The sequence below is a fragment of the Oxyura jamaicensis genome, chromosome 1, assembly GCF_011077185.1.
Source record: "Oxyura jamaicensis isolate SHBP4307 breed ruddy duck chromosome 1, BPBGC_Ojam_1.0, whole genome shotgun sequence".
NCBI classification, from domain to species: Eukaryota; Metazoa; Chordata; class Aves; order Anseriformes; family Anatidae; genus Oxyura; species Oxyura jamaicensis.
In genome coordinates, this window is record NC_048893.1 from 194012760 (window position 1) to 194028200 (window position 15441).

The window sequence follows — 15441 nt, forward strand, 5'->3', positions numbered from 1 at the left end:
ATTTGTAAGTCATTGAAAACTTCAGTTTGATCTCAGTTTATTTAAATAGAGATACCAGATCAGAAATAGTTAAGACAGTACTTTGCTAAAAGCCTTTGGCAGACTTACTCACCACTGTAATGCTCACTTCTTGTCATTTCTTGAAATGAAATTATATTTATCAACCTTGTATTTCTTTGAAAATCCCACAACTTCTAAGCATTTTTATTGTGTTCAGAGCCCATAGGATGTGGGATGGAGATACTTTTATACTAAGTACCAAAAGCAGCATTTATCTCACTGGAGTGAAGGAAAATCTTTTGCTGATTGTTTTTAACCAGTGGAATGCTGTATTGAATCTTTACACTTTTCAGGACCAGCATTTCTTTCATTTCACTTTCAGCAAGTAAACATCTACTTTTCTCACAATTTTCTTTAGTGGCATCTGTTATTTGCATATGTCCTTCTCATGTTAATTAATAAACTTTCTTTCCTGCTTCTTCTTACAACTTTTTAATACCTTTCTTGTTTCCTGTTCTAGTATTAATTGCTTTAAAGTATTTTTGTTTGGTTTAATAAGAGATTATATTCATAAATTGCCCCAATATACAGCTCTACTATTTTTTTTAGAATACCTATCTTTATCTTATCTTTATCATATATTGGAAAGTATTGAAATGTGTTATTTTTAGTCACTGCAATCTTACCTTGATCATGAAAAAAACTTCTCACTTAAAATCCTCATTATTATCTGGTATTATCTGATCATTGTGAAAATTTCTACATTTTCCCTCCAGAACAATTTAGAGATTACTGTATCCAACCCATGTCTGTCATATCTACATGAAATATGAAACTGCCACACCTACATGAAAGTACAAATAAATTTACATTGTGCTGTTTCTTCAGTGTCAACCGTCTCCCTCTTATCTCAATAGATTATGCAATTAGTAAACAGTGGTACAGCTGTTTTCTCTTCACCTCTTTTTTTAATCTGTCACCATGCTTATTCATTGCACAATTAAAGTTTAATCTAAATGTAATTTCAATTTCCTCATACTGCTGCATGATTTTCAAGCCTCCTACTACTTTTTTGGGGGGTTTGGCTACTAGCCTACATTGAATTTCCTGTTGATTAAACCAGCAATTGTATTCTTTCATAAATTTGTTAATCTAAAATAACCTAGAAAATGTACTGTAACCTATTACTTTTCATGATAATATATTTAGCCTTCTGATAGACATCTCTTCATTTAAAATAAATGAAGAATGTTGTGTCATTGTTTTGAGTTTTGCCATGTTCTATTTTCCTCTCAAAAATGTCTCACTGACCTGTTCTAAAAAAAACCAAAAACTAATAGTAATAGTCAGCAGTTATAGTGCTTTAATGTATCCAGTTTTAAAAGTTATCTATTCCCTCGACTGCTGATGGTACATACATCTGTGTGGCAAATGCCTTCATGATCACATATCAGTTTGCAGTCACTCTAATACCTCTATGGCACGATGGTTTGCTAACTTGACCTTAGCTATTTCTTTTGTTAATTCTTCAGTATTTCCTAGCTCTTCTTCCTCTCCTTCTGACAATAAATTGGTTATTTATGATATAATTGCCATAAAGATGGTCACATAGAGACAAAAGAAAGTGCACCATCTGCATAATGTAGCAGCAAAGTACAACAGGGTTAATGGAAAACCACACAGCAATGTGCCTGTAACTGCTCAATCCTAGGGAGTATCAAAGAGGATTTCAGTATCCAAAATTAGTGAGGATGCTGTTTCGTGTCATGTATGTTACAATCTGGCATATTTTTGGGGGGGACATTGCAACCAAGAACGTGCCAAGCAACTAGGAATGCCATTTTAGCAGAACTTCACTTAATCAAGCACAAAGCAAGCCATGCACTCAGACGTAATACCCCTGATGCCAGTGAGACTTCAGCTGCTGGGCGTGCTGCCAGCACATCGCTGAAGAACACAGCACCTGTACTTGACACCTGATACCACCATCTCAGGTAAACACCAGCATTTGTTTCAAGTTAACAACCTTGTTCAAATTGACAAATGCCATGGATAATAATGCCCCTGTGGAAAATGTTTCCTTTCTTTTCTGGTAATCTTCCATACCCTAGCTGTTCAGCCAGCTCCCCAATTTTCTGCCCTCCCAGTGCCCATGCAGACACACTGAAGTCCCCTGTCTGTAGGATCTGCTCGGGTGAAGTGCTCGCCCCCCACATTCCATGTATCATATCTTGCATGCTGAACTTCTAACTGCAATACAGTAAAAAAAAAAAAAAAAAAGAGTTCCTTAACATGGAAACGTGTTTATTGAATATATTTTCTGGGCGCTTAAGTGATGCATATGCCATGTTTTGATAATTATTACAGAAACTTCAATCTGCAAACCTGTTAAGCTTGGAAAGGTTTTATAAATACACAGAAATCTTAATGCCTTTTAATGTTAAAACTGTTAACAATTTAACATTTTCTATCAACCATAGAATAATAGTTACCAAAATGCAAGCCAAGCGGTATACCATGATGTACATATCAGAAGACAAAAATGTTCCCCCCACATCCCCAAAATGCCTGAAACTCATCTCAAAATTGCATTAATGATGCAGCAAACTTTGATTTATGAAACGGAAATATGAAATGGGATTTTAAAAACAGAAGATGAAGCTGTACTGCATCAGGACTACCTTTCATTTGATATAGCTATTTAAGCACTGGTTCCTTTCCACCCTCATGTATTGTCAGGTGGAAACACGCTGGTAAGCAATAAGCAGTGACTCAGCTATCTGATTTTAGCCTTCAGAAGAACGTATTTTCTTCACTGTGTTTTATATGGATCATCAAAACATTGCTGTGCAAGTGCAAATGCACTCTCCATCCCGGATCTTTAGATTACCATTCTAGATTCATTGTGGCTGACAACTTGCCCTCTTGAGTTGTTTCATCTGTCCTTTTAGATCAACCCTCACAAGGCCAGTTCTGCACCTTTCAAGGACAAATTTCTCTCAACAGTTCTTGCATGTTTTCTGAACTTAGAACCACCAATATATAAAAGGGAGCTCTTACTGGAAAATCCTTTCTGATACAGCTTGTCAACCCTTCTATTTTCACCTTCACATCTTTGTCTGCTTCTTTACCTAGATCCTCTAGGCTAAAACAGGAGAGCTGTACCTGAACCTGTAGATTACTGTAGCTGTTCTACTACCAGAAGTGCTCTGCAACATGGCTGTGGCATTACACATAGTTCCGCATAAAGGTGTATGTGGCTGTTATTCCCACCTACCACCACAGAAGTACTAAGAGATGCTGTAACTATTTTTAATCCCTTTGGTGTTTTGAAAATAGTGCTCACTATACCCCTCTCAGAATATGGCCAATCATATGGTATGAGAATCATGAGAATTTTTGATCACTGAATATAGAATGTGGAAAACTCTGGCATCTTTCGCTTAATATGCCATTGGATAAACAAACACACACAAAGAACAAGTGTTCCCATGAATTGAAGAAGTACGGGAACCCATGTGAATTCAGCATCCCCCCACTGCTGAATGTATACATCAAATGCATCCTTCCCACATGGAAGCGATGGCTTTTATTTAACAAGTGGCATGTATTTTTTTTGTTGCATTGATTTTGACACAGTTCAAAACACGTAAAAGTAACTCATTGTTAAAGTGATGTACACAAACTCTTAGCCTTCTTTTAGTCTTATTTCTATGCTAGCGAAGATAGAGATGATTCATGTGCTGTGGTCATTAATAACTTTTTATCTGCATATAAAATCTGCATGTTTCCAAATGTGGACAACCCAAAACCCAGACAAAAAGTTTTCCCCAATCTAGTCTTTCATGACACGTTATTTTTGCATTAGGTAGACCCTTCTAGCTCTATTTATCCACCTTTTGATTTGCAGTTCTGCATAGACCTGAATTTAAATGATTGTATCTTAATAGACATAGAAAGAATATTCTTGTCCATACTCTTTAGAAAATTCAGAAACTAGAATTTAGAAACTGAAATTTCAAGACATGCTTAGTTCATGCTCTCAGTCTCTAGTTCATGCATTTCGCCCTTATTCTCAGGTTTGCTGACAAATAGAAAAATATGTATGACCATATTTCTAAAAACAAATGCAAAACTTATGCAGAACAATGTAAACAAATATTTTCATCTTAAGTAAAATACATTGATTAGTTTTGATCCTTAACCCAGCTTCTAGAGCCAATATTAATTCCTTTTCCCTTCTTAAAATTTGCTTTAAAAATAATAAATATATAAAATGATTGTGATATAGCACTCCACTAATATATTTTACCCTGTATATGAACTACAACTAATTTATTTAACAATTATCAGCCATACGCAGTCATACACATGTTTGGATGGATAATTTGTGATTTATGGAATCTTGCAGTTGGCAGATAATTGTCATGATTTCTGCCACCATTATTCAGCTCTTTTTCCAAATTTTAAAGCTATCTGCATTATCTCTGCAATACTGTCAGCACAGACTGAAACATTATTCTTCTATTATCAGATGTGTATCCTAAACTATTCTTCCAGATTCTTTGCATTGGTCATGGAAATGAACAGCTATCTAGAATACCTGTTTTATGATAGGACATATCACTCAAGGTCCATCTGCAAGGGCCTGAAATTTCACGTCTCATTTACAACTAAAGCCAGTAGGAGCTCTTAAAATGAGCTTTTGATTTGTTAAATAACAATATTTTGATCTTTTTAATCCAAATTTTTAATTACCGTATTTACCAATCATATAATTAACAAAAAGAATGGCCCTCTAAGCAAAAAAGGGCCACATTGTTCAGAACATATTTTAATGCTACATGCTATTCCTGTTCCATTATGAAAACTGCACATATTATTCTTCAGTACAACAGAGCACACTTTCAAATCATATTAAAGCCTTCCTGGGCCAGGTCTGGTTGAATATGCGTGTCTCTATTATTTTAAGTTCTTTTACACTCAATATGTGCCATATGACCTAGGGCTGCTTCTTGGTAATAATGATATATGAAACCATTTTATATGAAAAGGAGGTAGTAAGTTTATTCATAAATTATAATAGATAAATATTCTATTCAGCTTATCATATCAGGACATACTCTTCATATCGTTGTGTTCCTTGAAGAGGCTGGATGGTATGAGGCCCTCTTTCAAATCTCCCCCATAGTTTGTGCTGTACTAAAACACTGTAACAATTAAATTTGGATTATGTAAAAAAAAAAATTGACTGTGTTGTGAGGAAAAGTGCACTTCATACTTGGTAGATCAATTTTGGTTATTACATATGAAAAATAAGACTATAGCTTTAACAATTAATAGGCTTGTTTTTAAGGCTTCAGAATGTTTTAAGAACTGTGTTTATACTGCTGTAGCCTAGCAACAACTTTTGAAAAATGTTTAAAATAAAATTGCTTAACATCTTAATAAAACCCTGCATAGTTTCATTGTTTCTCTTTTGTTTAGATATGCAGATTTTAAAAAATTAAATAAATATGATACAGTCAGTGGGGTATTAATGTGATAAGCCATGTTGTCTTAGTTATTAGTAACCTCTTCACAGTTTGCAGAGAAAGCAACCAAAGAAATTGAAAAATAATGTTTGCTTCTCATATCATTAATATTTTGTTTTACATCTTTAATAAACCCACAAATTCAATTCTGTTATGTATTCAACTCTCAGATATTCTTTACTTACTTAGCAAGAGCTTGTTCCTGAAACACTTCCAAGCACTGTTCCATGTTATTGATAGTCTTTTTGACCTGTTGAAACAACAAATCAAATAATTCAGATTCTTACACACGCACATTTGCATAGTGAAGTTGTGTATACTGAATCGTTCAGTGTTTTCCCTTCAAATCCTGTAATTCTTCCATTGCAAACAACAGGAGCGGGGAAATGTAGCTCTACATTACATCCTGGAATGGGGAGGATGAAAACTTCTGGAGTAAGCTCAGCTCTCCGTCAGCAGCCTTTGCACTTGCTGCAACAGTGAGATACTAGAAGTGGTGTTAGCTCGAGGATAAACTTGGGTTTCCATGCGGAAGAGTTTGTTTTGGATGATTCTCTGTCTCATAACGTCAATGATTTACTAAGACGCTCAGGAATATATGAATGCAAATTTGTTGTAGATCCGTGGGTGCAGTCAGCAGCCTTTTCTCCACTGCCATGGAGTGGAGGCCAAATTCCATATCTTCATATGCTCTAATTAACCTATACTCAGGCTATGATGGTTCCCAAACACACTTTTAGACTCACACAAACTATTTACTCCTTTGTCTGGCAAATGCAGCACGGATCCATGGAGCACTCACATACATTAGCAGTAAGGAAAGATCAAGCTGAGCCTGACCCTGGAACAGGTTCATGGGGCTGGTGGGACAGGGATGTAGGGCATGGACAGGGGTGTTGGACCAGATGATCTCCAGAGGTTCCTTCCAACCTCGGCCATTCTGTGATGGTTGGCTGTGTGTGAGGGCAAAGCACAGGAGGGAGGGTGCCATGAGGCATCCCTAATTCAATGGGGGGCAAAAAGCATGGCTCTCGAGGAGATGGATACCTGCATGCACAGGTGTGCGGACACTGCTGTGTGGCACCTGAGGTGACACAGGCACAGCGACTCCACAAGGGACTGGTACCTGAGTGCCACAGGCACAGGATCGCCATCCTTGGCTCCACAGGGGATGGACACCTGAGGTGACACAGGGGCATTTGTGGCTCTGATGGGGGCTAGCACCCGAGGTGACACACGCACAGGGGCACTGGCTCCAGAGGGAACGGACACCTGAGGTGTCCCAGGCACCGGGGGCAGCACCGGGGAGCGATCCACGCCACGCTGCGACGGGCGCCGACGGACCCCCACCCGCGTCCCCTCCCTGCCCGTTACCTGCCGCGCTCCTCCCGCCGCTCCCTCCGCACCCGCCATGAGCAAGGCGTGCGCCCTCTCAGCCCCTCACCCCCATGCCTCCCTCCTGCCCTCCCTCCTTCCCTCCCGCCCCAGCTCCCGCCCGCCGCGCCCCGCGGCGGTTGCGGCCAGCGCCCGGCGGCTTCTCCAGTCGCCGCGGCAACGCCGGGGGCCGCGGGGCGAGGCGGGGAAGCGGGCGGCGGCCATGAGGGGACGGGCGGGAAGCGGCGGGCAGGGGAGGCGGGCAGGCTCCGGGAGGGTGCCGCGGGGGGCATGAGGGGACCGGAGAGGGAAGGGGAGGGTGGCTGAGAGCGGGCTGGGGTGTGACAGGGCTGCCAAGGGGGAGAGGGAGCGGGGAGACCTCGCGGGACCGACCCCGGGACGCCCCGGTGTTGCTTCTGTCAGCGCAGGGCACCTCAGCCAGGGCTGAAGGCAGCTGGAGGGGGTTCCTTCTCAGGCAGCGGCAGCTCGGGGGTAAAAATAAAATTAATTTAGGAAAACACTAGGCAGCTTTATTTATTTATTTATTTATTTATTTATTTATTTATATGCTATTACCACTTCATGAAGTGATCGCTACCCATTTCTTCCTGACTATGCTTGCCTCAAATGGTTTCTCTGCTTATTACGTGAACAGGGCAGGTTTGGGTGACACCTTTACATCTTTGGGCGCTTCAGTTTGTCTTATTCAACAGAAACATGAAGAATCACAGCTATTTTGACTTCTTACAGTAGTAATTTGCAGTTCCAAACTTAGGTTTATAGATCCCTTCAGACCCCAAGGGCAGCACAATTCACTTTGGATTTATTGTCCTGAAATCACATGGAGCATTTTCAGGAGCTGCTAGTCTATTCATTTATACCAAATTTTGACCTTTTGTTTTGTTTTGCTTAGACTGTTTACTTAAATTAGCTGAGTGAACTGCATTTTTAATATCAGTTCTAGGGAATAATTTATTTTGCTTGGTTTGTACCTCCTGTACTAAGGCAGATGGTTTTCATGTAAGCAGAAATATTATTTCAACCTATGAATTATGGAAAATGTTTTTAAAATGAAAGATTGAAATAAAGTTATACACAGAGTTTCACAAAAAGTTCCTGGTAAGTTTGTGTACTAACTCAAGAAAATGCTGCCGTAATTTTCCTTTGTGGTTTTCTTAAAGATTAATAAAATATTTTTATTTTTGCTTTACATTTTTTCTTTCATTGGTGTATTTTATTTCAGAACCGTTCCAGGAACACTTCAGTTCTTTATTTGCCAGGCAGCAGCAGCAGGAGCAGGTGAGGGCAGGTGAGCTGGGAGCTGAGGGTGATGGCAGGAGCAGGGCAGTGCCCGCACTGCCATGGCACCTCTCAGATGGTGCCTGCCAAGCCTGCAGCTATGGGCAGGTCTGAGGTGACACCAGAAGGCAAGTCAGCAGCAGGTCAGGAGTAGTGTGGTGCCATTCTGAGCACAGATGCAGCTACAGCATTGCTCAGACAAGGCTCAGGGGCATGGCCTGGAGCTGAAATCCTGCTACTGAGCCAAGGGCAGAGGCCTCCAGCACAGTGTCTCATGGCTCTGTCTGGTAGCAAGCAGCCTTGACCCCAGGTTATTGCTGCACCATGTTGAGGACAAGCAGCCAAACCGAGGGGGATAGAGGGGGAAGAGGTTGCAGAACCTGTTGCTTCACTCAGAGCCCTGAAAACATTTTCTTCTTTACAACTGACATCTTCACATACTGTGCTAGAATGACTGTGAAGAAGTCACGCAGAAACATTTGATTATTAATACCTGGAATATTTCAAATATAATTTCTTCTATTTGAAATGCTGTTTTAAGATTTTTTAATGCTGAATATTAGAATGTTTTATTTAAAATACTTATATTTAGAATGATGCAAAATATTATGTTGTAGAAATAATTTGTAATATAGCTGCCAGTGAAATTTCTAGTTGTTCATCTGCAGCAACTGAAGTTAACTTTTCAGCCATATTCCCAGTGCATATATTTTAATTTTCTCCCTATCTCATCCTTTCTCAGTGGTAATCAGTTATTCAGAAATTTAGCTTCCATCTATCATGGCCAAATAAAATTTGGGGGTGCAACTTAAAAAAAACATCACACAGATAATTTTAAAATTACATACAAATGTTTTCTAAGCTTTTAAAAGGAAAATTCCCACTGCAGTTAACTAAAGTTGTGTTTCTAACTCCTTGATGTGCCTTTGAATATCTCATTTGCTATATTAAAAAAATGCCATATCAAATTGTTGACATTTTCTATTTGCTTTTGCTCATCAACATCTATCTCTTGACTCGAGCTTGTCTTATGAGAACCAAATCTTCTACTTTTTGACTTTAGAGAGGCAATTAGTAATATTCAAAGCAGCTGGAGAATAAGCATAATAAATACAGAATAATTAAAGATTTTGTGGTGGATATTTACACATGCTTTAAATTACGGTAGTCAGCAAAAAAAAAACCAAAGAACTACTTTCAAACCAGTTTACAGATTAAAATTATAAAAAAGCTATAAGCACAATTTTGCAGAAACAAAGGAGGTAGATCAGGGCAGGGAGTCAACAGGATATGACCAAATCTCAAATGAGGCAATATACAACACTGATATTTTTCTAAAAACAAGGGGAATTAGCTGGGAAGGTACTCACAATCGCAACTACCTGGTAACAAGGTAACATAGGGAAATCCAAACAGCAAGCCAGGGGGGTGTAAGGTTATACACCTTCAATAGGACACCCCTTTGCTCAGTCTGGTTCTGGGATTCATACACCAAGATGAGACTAACAGCTCTAGTAGAAAAATTGCAAGAAGCAGTATAAAAAGAAATGTTGATCTTTCAGTATCTGCAACTCTGAATTTATTTTTAGATTTTTTTTCCTTTTTTTTTTTTTTTAATTTTATATGGCATTGCAACACATTATTGGTGGGAAGGTGTCCTTTCTGTCCACCTAACAGAGCATATACCACAAATGTTCCTGTTTTGGAGAGAACAATGGAAAGCGAGTTTCTTTGTACAGGATGTATTTTGTCAGTGGTGTGGGCTTTACATTACGTTGTTGAGCTTTTGTCAGTAATATTTGAGAAGTTTGTAGCTAGTTTACGAGACATTGCTGAAAGAGAGGAAACCTAAATTGCATTAAGAAATCCAACAAATTCTAATAAGAGCTTTTAAGGAAGTCCTAATTAAAGTAATGCTTTTAGTCTAATAATTCTGAGAATTTAGAACCCAGAATCGTGGAATCATAGAACAGCTCAGGCTGGAAAAGGGTACATTTCCTGGAAAAGGGTACCTGGATGAAATTATCTACCACTCCATCCAGTCATGCCTTGAAAACCTCCACTAATGTGGGTTCTACCATGTCCCCATGGAGGTTGTTCCAGTAATTGATTGTTCTCCCTGATAAAATTTCTTTCCTATATCAGGACCTGTTGCTCCTTTTCATCTCCATGTGGCTCCTTGTGAAGAGAGAGCCTCTGTGCTCTATGCAGCTGCCCTCCAAGCACTGGAAAGCTTATATGATGGATTCATAGTAGCTCTAAAATAGTTTAATAATGATGACATTCTATAAGTTAGTCAGTTTGGATATTTATGAACTTACCAACTAAATTTACAGAAGCTCAGTTAGGAGAGACAGATGGGAAGGAAAATGAATAGCTCAGTATAGGCCATTTGTCAACAAATGCACACAAGTCACTGAGCCAATAAAACCTGTGGCAAAATCCCGATGACATAAGCGATAAGAGAAGAATGACATTTTAAAAAAGAACCTTTGCAAGAGGGATTTTTGTTTTTGAAAATTAGGCATAAAATCTGCCTGAGAATTCTGAAGTTGCCTACCTAATTTACTAGCAGGAGGTAATAGAGGCAGCATATTAGAGACATAGAGGCAGAGCGCTGTTTCTAAATGTTTTGTTTCAAGTTTAAACTGAAAAGTACTCTGTCCTTAAACAGCTTATGAGCTCACTGAAGGGAAGAACAGAGCTTGGATTTAGTTGGATTTGCCAGGTAAACTGGTTGATAAGACATACCATAGGCTGGGACCTGTTCTAAAAGTGGAGAACTGTCAGCATTTATCCAGTAACATGTAACAGCAAGAAATCTGATAATTAAGGGTAGTGCTCTGAGAGAATGCAGAAAGGGGTTAAAGGTGCCATTTGGCCTGTTGCTGTGACAGTTAGAATTTCATCTTTTTTTGTCTGATGAAGAATAATGCTAGATAATGTATGCACAAAAGAAAAATCTGCTTGAATCTTTCTGCTTATGTGTTTTTCTAGAAACTCATGATAATATCGAGCATTACATCTTTTAGCATGCCATAGTCTGTCCTTTGTAGTTGTTGCTACTGCAGCATAAAAATAATCTTGACGTTTTAGCAACATGGGTATGGTTTCTAGCACTCTATAGGCAGAAATATTCCTTGGTTAATTGGTTTTTATTTTTAAAAATGAAATGAAATGATCTCTTGTCTGTGATCAGTGGCAATTAAAAAAAGAAAAGAGAGAAGACTGAAACTTCATATGGAACATTTCATCTCTGGCTATGTATTATGCCACAGTTGCTTCAGTGCTACGATGAAGCAAGGATTTATTAGATTTTTTTTTTAAGTTAAAATAGGCAAGTTACAGAAAAATATCACCTACCCAAGGCATAATTTTCAGTTTGTACTGTCTGAAGGGATTACAGGAAACAAATTGTACATTTTGTTTCATCTTAAATTCAAATTATTTTATATCCCTACAATTTTGTTTTTCAGTGGTATGAAATGCGATGAAGATTGTAGAGGTAGCTTCTGGTAGCATTTGAATTTGACAGCTGAAGGGTGGATAATTGGAACTTTTGTCACCTTGCACTGATTTTGGTGCAAGCCTAGTATTTTGACTCAAGCACACGAAGCGAATATGTAGTTGAAATAACTTGCAGAGGAATAATTAACAATGCTGACATTTAAGATGTCATTCCAGGGTTTCAGAGTTAGCAACTGAGGAGATGACACGGGAGCTCACATTACTCACTTGTGTAAGAATGCACTCAGATAGAGTGCAATACTTTATTGGTTATATTAAGATGGTATTTTCAGGTTATGCTTGGATGCTCACGCACCCTAACCTGTTGTATTTCTTTTACCATTGACTCATGCATTTAGTTTTCTAATGACTTGAATGTTTCTATTTTTAGAATTAGTGTTGGGGTACAACTGTAGAGCAATTAAAGCGTATTGCTATGTTGCCCTCTACAGAATTCCATGGTGAATGATTTGATTTGTCTGTCAAAGTCCTCTTTTGACTTGACTGTAAAGGGATTTTGGTCAGTCGGCTTAGGGACTCAGTGGCAGGCAGATATGGTTATATCTCTGTCACTCTCTTGCTTGTCTCTAGGAACAGAAAACAGTGCTTTTTAACAATCCAACATCTAAAGCGAGCCTTTTGACCTGGAAAGTCATTATTTTTATAGCAGAAATAACAGCACATTTGCTTTTCTCCTTTGCCTTTTGCAGGCTCCTGATAGTCTACATGCTCAGGGCTGTATTTGGGCTGAGCAAACACGGCACCTACTTGTATATCAAGTTCTGCTTAAGTGTTGACAGTTAATGCTGATGAAACTTGAGTTAATAAGAGTGCTCCTCGCAGGACTGACTGTGTTCAGATATAACTTCAGTACCTGCAGCGGGAATTTTGCTTTAGCTTGCTGGAAAAAGCAAGTGCAAGCAAGGCTTTCAGCTAACAAATAAGCTACATTTTCTAAAAGCTGAAAATGAGGGTTAGAGTGCTCTGCCACTCTTCAGCAGAAGCACCAGACATCTTCAAAGCATGGAGCCTTAACCCTGACCTTCCCTCACAACCTGGATGCCACCATCTCATTAAGGCCACATTACAACTTCATCTCAGATACCACTAAATAGTACACTGTGAGCGTTATACTGTCACCCAAAAGACTAACTGGTTAGATATAAGCAACATTCCATTTATTCTTTTACTGAGAGTAGCTGATCAAAGTAGAGGAAAAAAAAGTGTAGGATTCATGGAGAGACACACAAACACGCACGTATACAGACACACAAAGTGCACACTAAGTCTTACACCTGTACTGGGCTATTGGCCACAGCAAAATATAGCTGGAGAGGCATGACTCCCAAAGGATCCAATCTCCCAACTCTGTAAGTGCAGCAAAACAAATCCTACACCTGTTTCTGACTTATGCCCTTGGGTTGCTTAAGGGTTGCTTGGCCTAGTTGCTGCTGGACACCTGTGGGATGTTAGGCAGAGTTCTTGAAGCAGCTGCTCTCGCCAACCAGATGCTCTGTTTTTCCTGACTGGAATATTCAAACCTGTCTTCTGCTGTTTGCATGTTCCAACCCAGCTTTGGCCAGGTCTCCAGACAAAGCAACAAGGATACAAACAGCAAAGACAGTGTATATCCAGGGAACAGATATCTTATACCACCAATATCAAAACCTGGCTTTACTTAAGCATTAGCGTTTATTTATTTATTTATTTATTTATTCCTGGATGACTGGCAAGGATTTGAGCCAGTATTTCAATCACATGAGAAGGAGCATCACTGTTGAATTTCAAGAACTTCAACCTCTGGTCAGTTGCCTTTTCCATTGCCCTTTGTAGGAAACAGCAATTGGATCTGTTGTTCTCTCATGTGCACACTTTATAAGCTGGTAACATTGCTTAAAAGAGGTGACAAGAAAGCAGGAAAGAACTCAGCCCTGTTTTTTTCTCTCTCTAGCTTTTGAGGAAAGAGATTTATTTTCTGCTTCCTCCTCCCTACGTGAAACACAAGACTTGAGAAAGAAGATGGACCTGTAGCAGTCTCCAAAGACATCAGAGCGGTATGTGAAAAACACCAGGGTTAAAGGTAGAACTGAAAAAGGCTGAGGAAAAGGCTGAACTGAAGGTAGAACTGAAAAGGCTGGGTAGGCAAAAGGATAAGGGGAATGGTAGCAGAGCTGGCATAGACAGGGTAGACAGAATATATTTAGTACAGACCAAATTCATCTTTGTATATTTGGGGCTCTTTGGAATTTTAATTGCTAGCTATCCACACCCTGGGGCATGGCAAAGGAGCATTAAAAAGATAAATTATTTCTGTAGTACAATGTTTTTTTGTTTTGTGATCCAGTTTTATGATGTACCTGTGATGTTATCGTGGAGTCAGCGCATAGAGGTACGCTGCCTCTGGAGCAGGAGAGGGTAATGGATCAGCTGAAACAGAGGACTGAGCGCTTACAAGAAGGAAAATCAACCTTCATTTCAAACTTTTGTAACAGGTATGGAGGAGGAGATTTGAATGTTGAATACTCTTTTTATTTCCAGAACTTCCTTAGCTGCTCTCATAGCATCCCGTTAATAACAGATGTACTGTGGACATAGCTCTGCAGGGAAGATCGTGGTTCATTAAGAACTTAATTGTTTTCAGAATAGCTAGATAACAGTTGTTTAGTAACAGGGGAACCATCATGTAATTGCTCTATAGCAATCTTTTCACAAACTTCTTGAATATTCTCCCTGTACTTTAGAACAGTTCAAGCTCCATCTCTTCAGCATCTTCCCTATCAATCCCTCACAGATTTTTAGGCATTCTTGTTCAGGAACATTCAGGTCAAAAACTACATGTGACTACAATTGCTGTATTCTGCATCCTCTACCACCTCAAAAGCCTCCACTTTTGTCCCCTTTCTCATGCTGCTTTTTAAATCCAACTATAGAATAATTAAGCTATTGACTTTAAATACTGCCTGATGATACTCCATACGCACAGGGTTTTGCATAAGATTATCAGTGTCCGAAATGCCCTTGTTTAGTCTGTTGTGCTGTTTTTTACTCCCAACATCTGATTGCTGCAATCTATGATTGAGTGAATAGGCTTTTCTTTATGAATAGCTTGTAGATGTCCTAGGGATCCTCTGGGACAAAGGCAGCTGCATATATATAAGGTGATATTAGTATTTTCCATCTTATCAAAAAAAGTCCACAGCTGGGGAGATATTAAACCAATATTTTCAGCTCTCCACATTCCCAGTAGTTTAAATTGAAAAACCAAATATACAATTACTGACTAAAAATAGCTTTCCCCCCTTGATTCACAGCATTATAAAGAACCTACTGCATTACGTACTTCTCTCAAGACCACAGTGATCTTTAAAGGCCATTTCTAATGATCTTTATATCCAGGCTAGGTTTTATTGACTGAAACAATGGCACTCTTCTGGAAATTTTCTTCAACAAGCAGGTAGAGTCACTGTTGTACGTATTTTTTGGTTCTTTGTCCAACATTTTCTTTCATGCAGTGTCACTTCTCCCACTTAACAAATTCCTCTTCCCACATAATGTATAGACCAGTGCAGCAGGGTCAGCCGCACCTACATTTCAGCAGTTTTTTTCTGAAGTATTTCTACAGTGATGGTACGCCAAAACCATTCACTTCCCGGAATAGAAGTATTCAGTAGGATAACTGATCTCCTAAAGTATCAGGGAATGCTTGAAAGCAGTCGGTCCGTTCAGA

At 39.1% G+C, this 15441-nt stretch overlaps 1 protein-coding gene across 2 annotated transcripts in view; it reads right to left on the bottom strand.

The window, feature by feature from the left end:
* DEUP1 (deuterosome assembly protein 1) overlaps window positions 1–7049 on the bottom strand; it is a 42668-nt gene extending 35619 nt beyond the window's left edge. For both annotated transcript variants that reach the window (XM_035328795.1, XM_035328787.1), the window contains exons 1-2: window positions 6909–7049; window positions 5720–5784 (exon numbers count right to left, since the gene is read on the bottom strand). In XM_035328795.1, the coding sequence (XP_035184686.1) occupies window positions 5720–5784; window positions 6909–6947 (104 nt within the window). In that variant the 5' untranslated portion in view covers window positions 6948–7049. The remainder of the gene's footprint in view (window positions 1–5719; window positions 5785–6908) is intronic.
* Between the last annotated feature and the right edge of the window lie 8392 nt (window positions 7050–15441).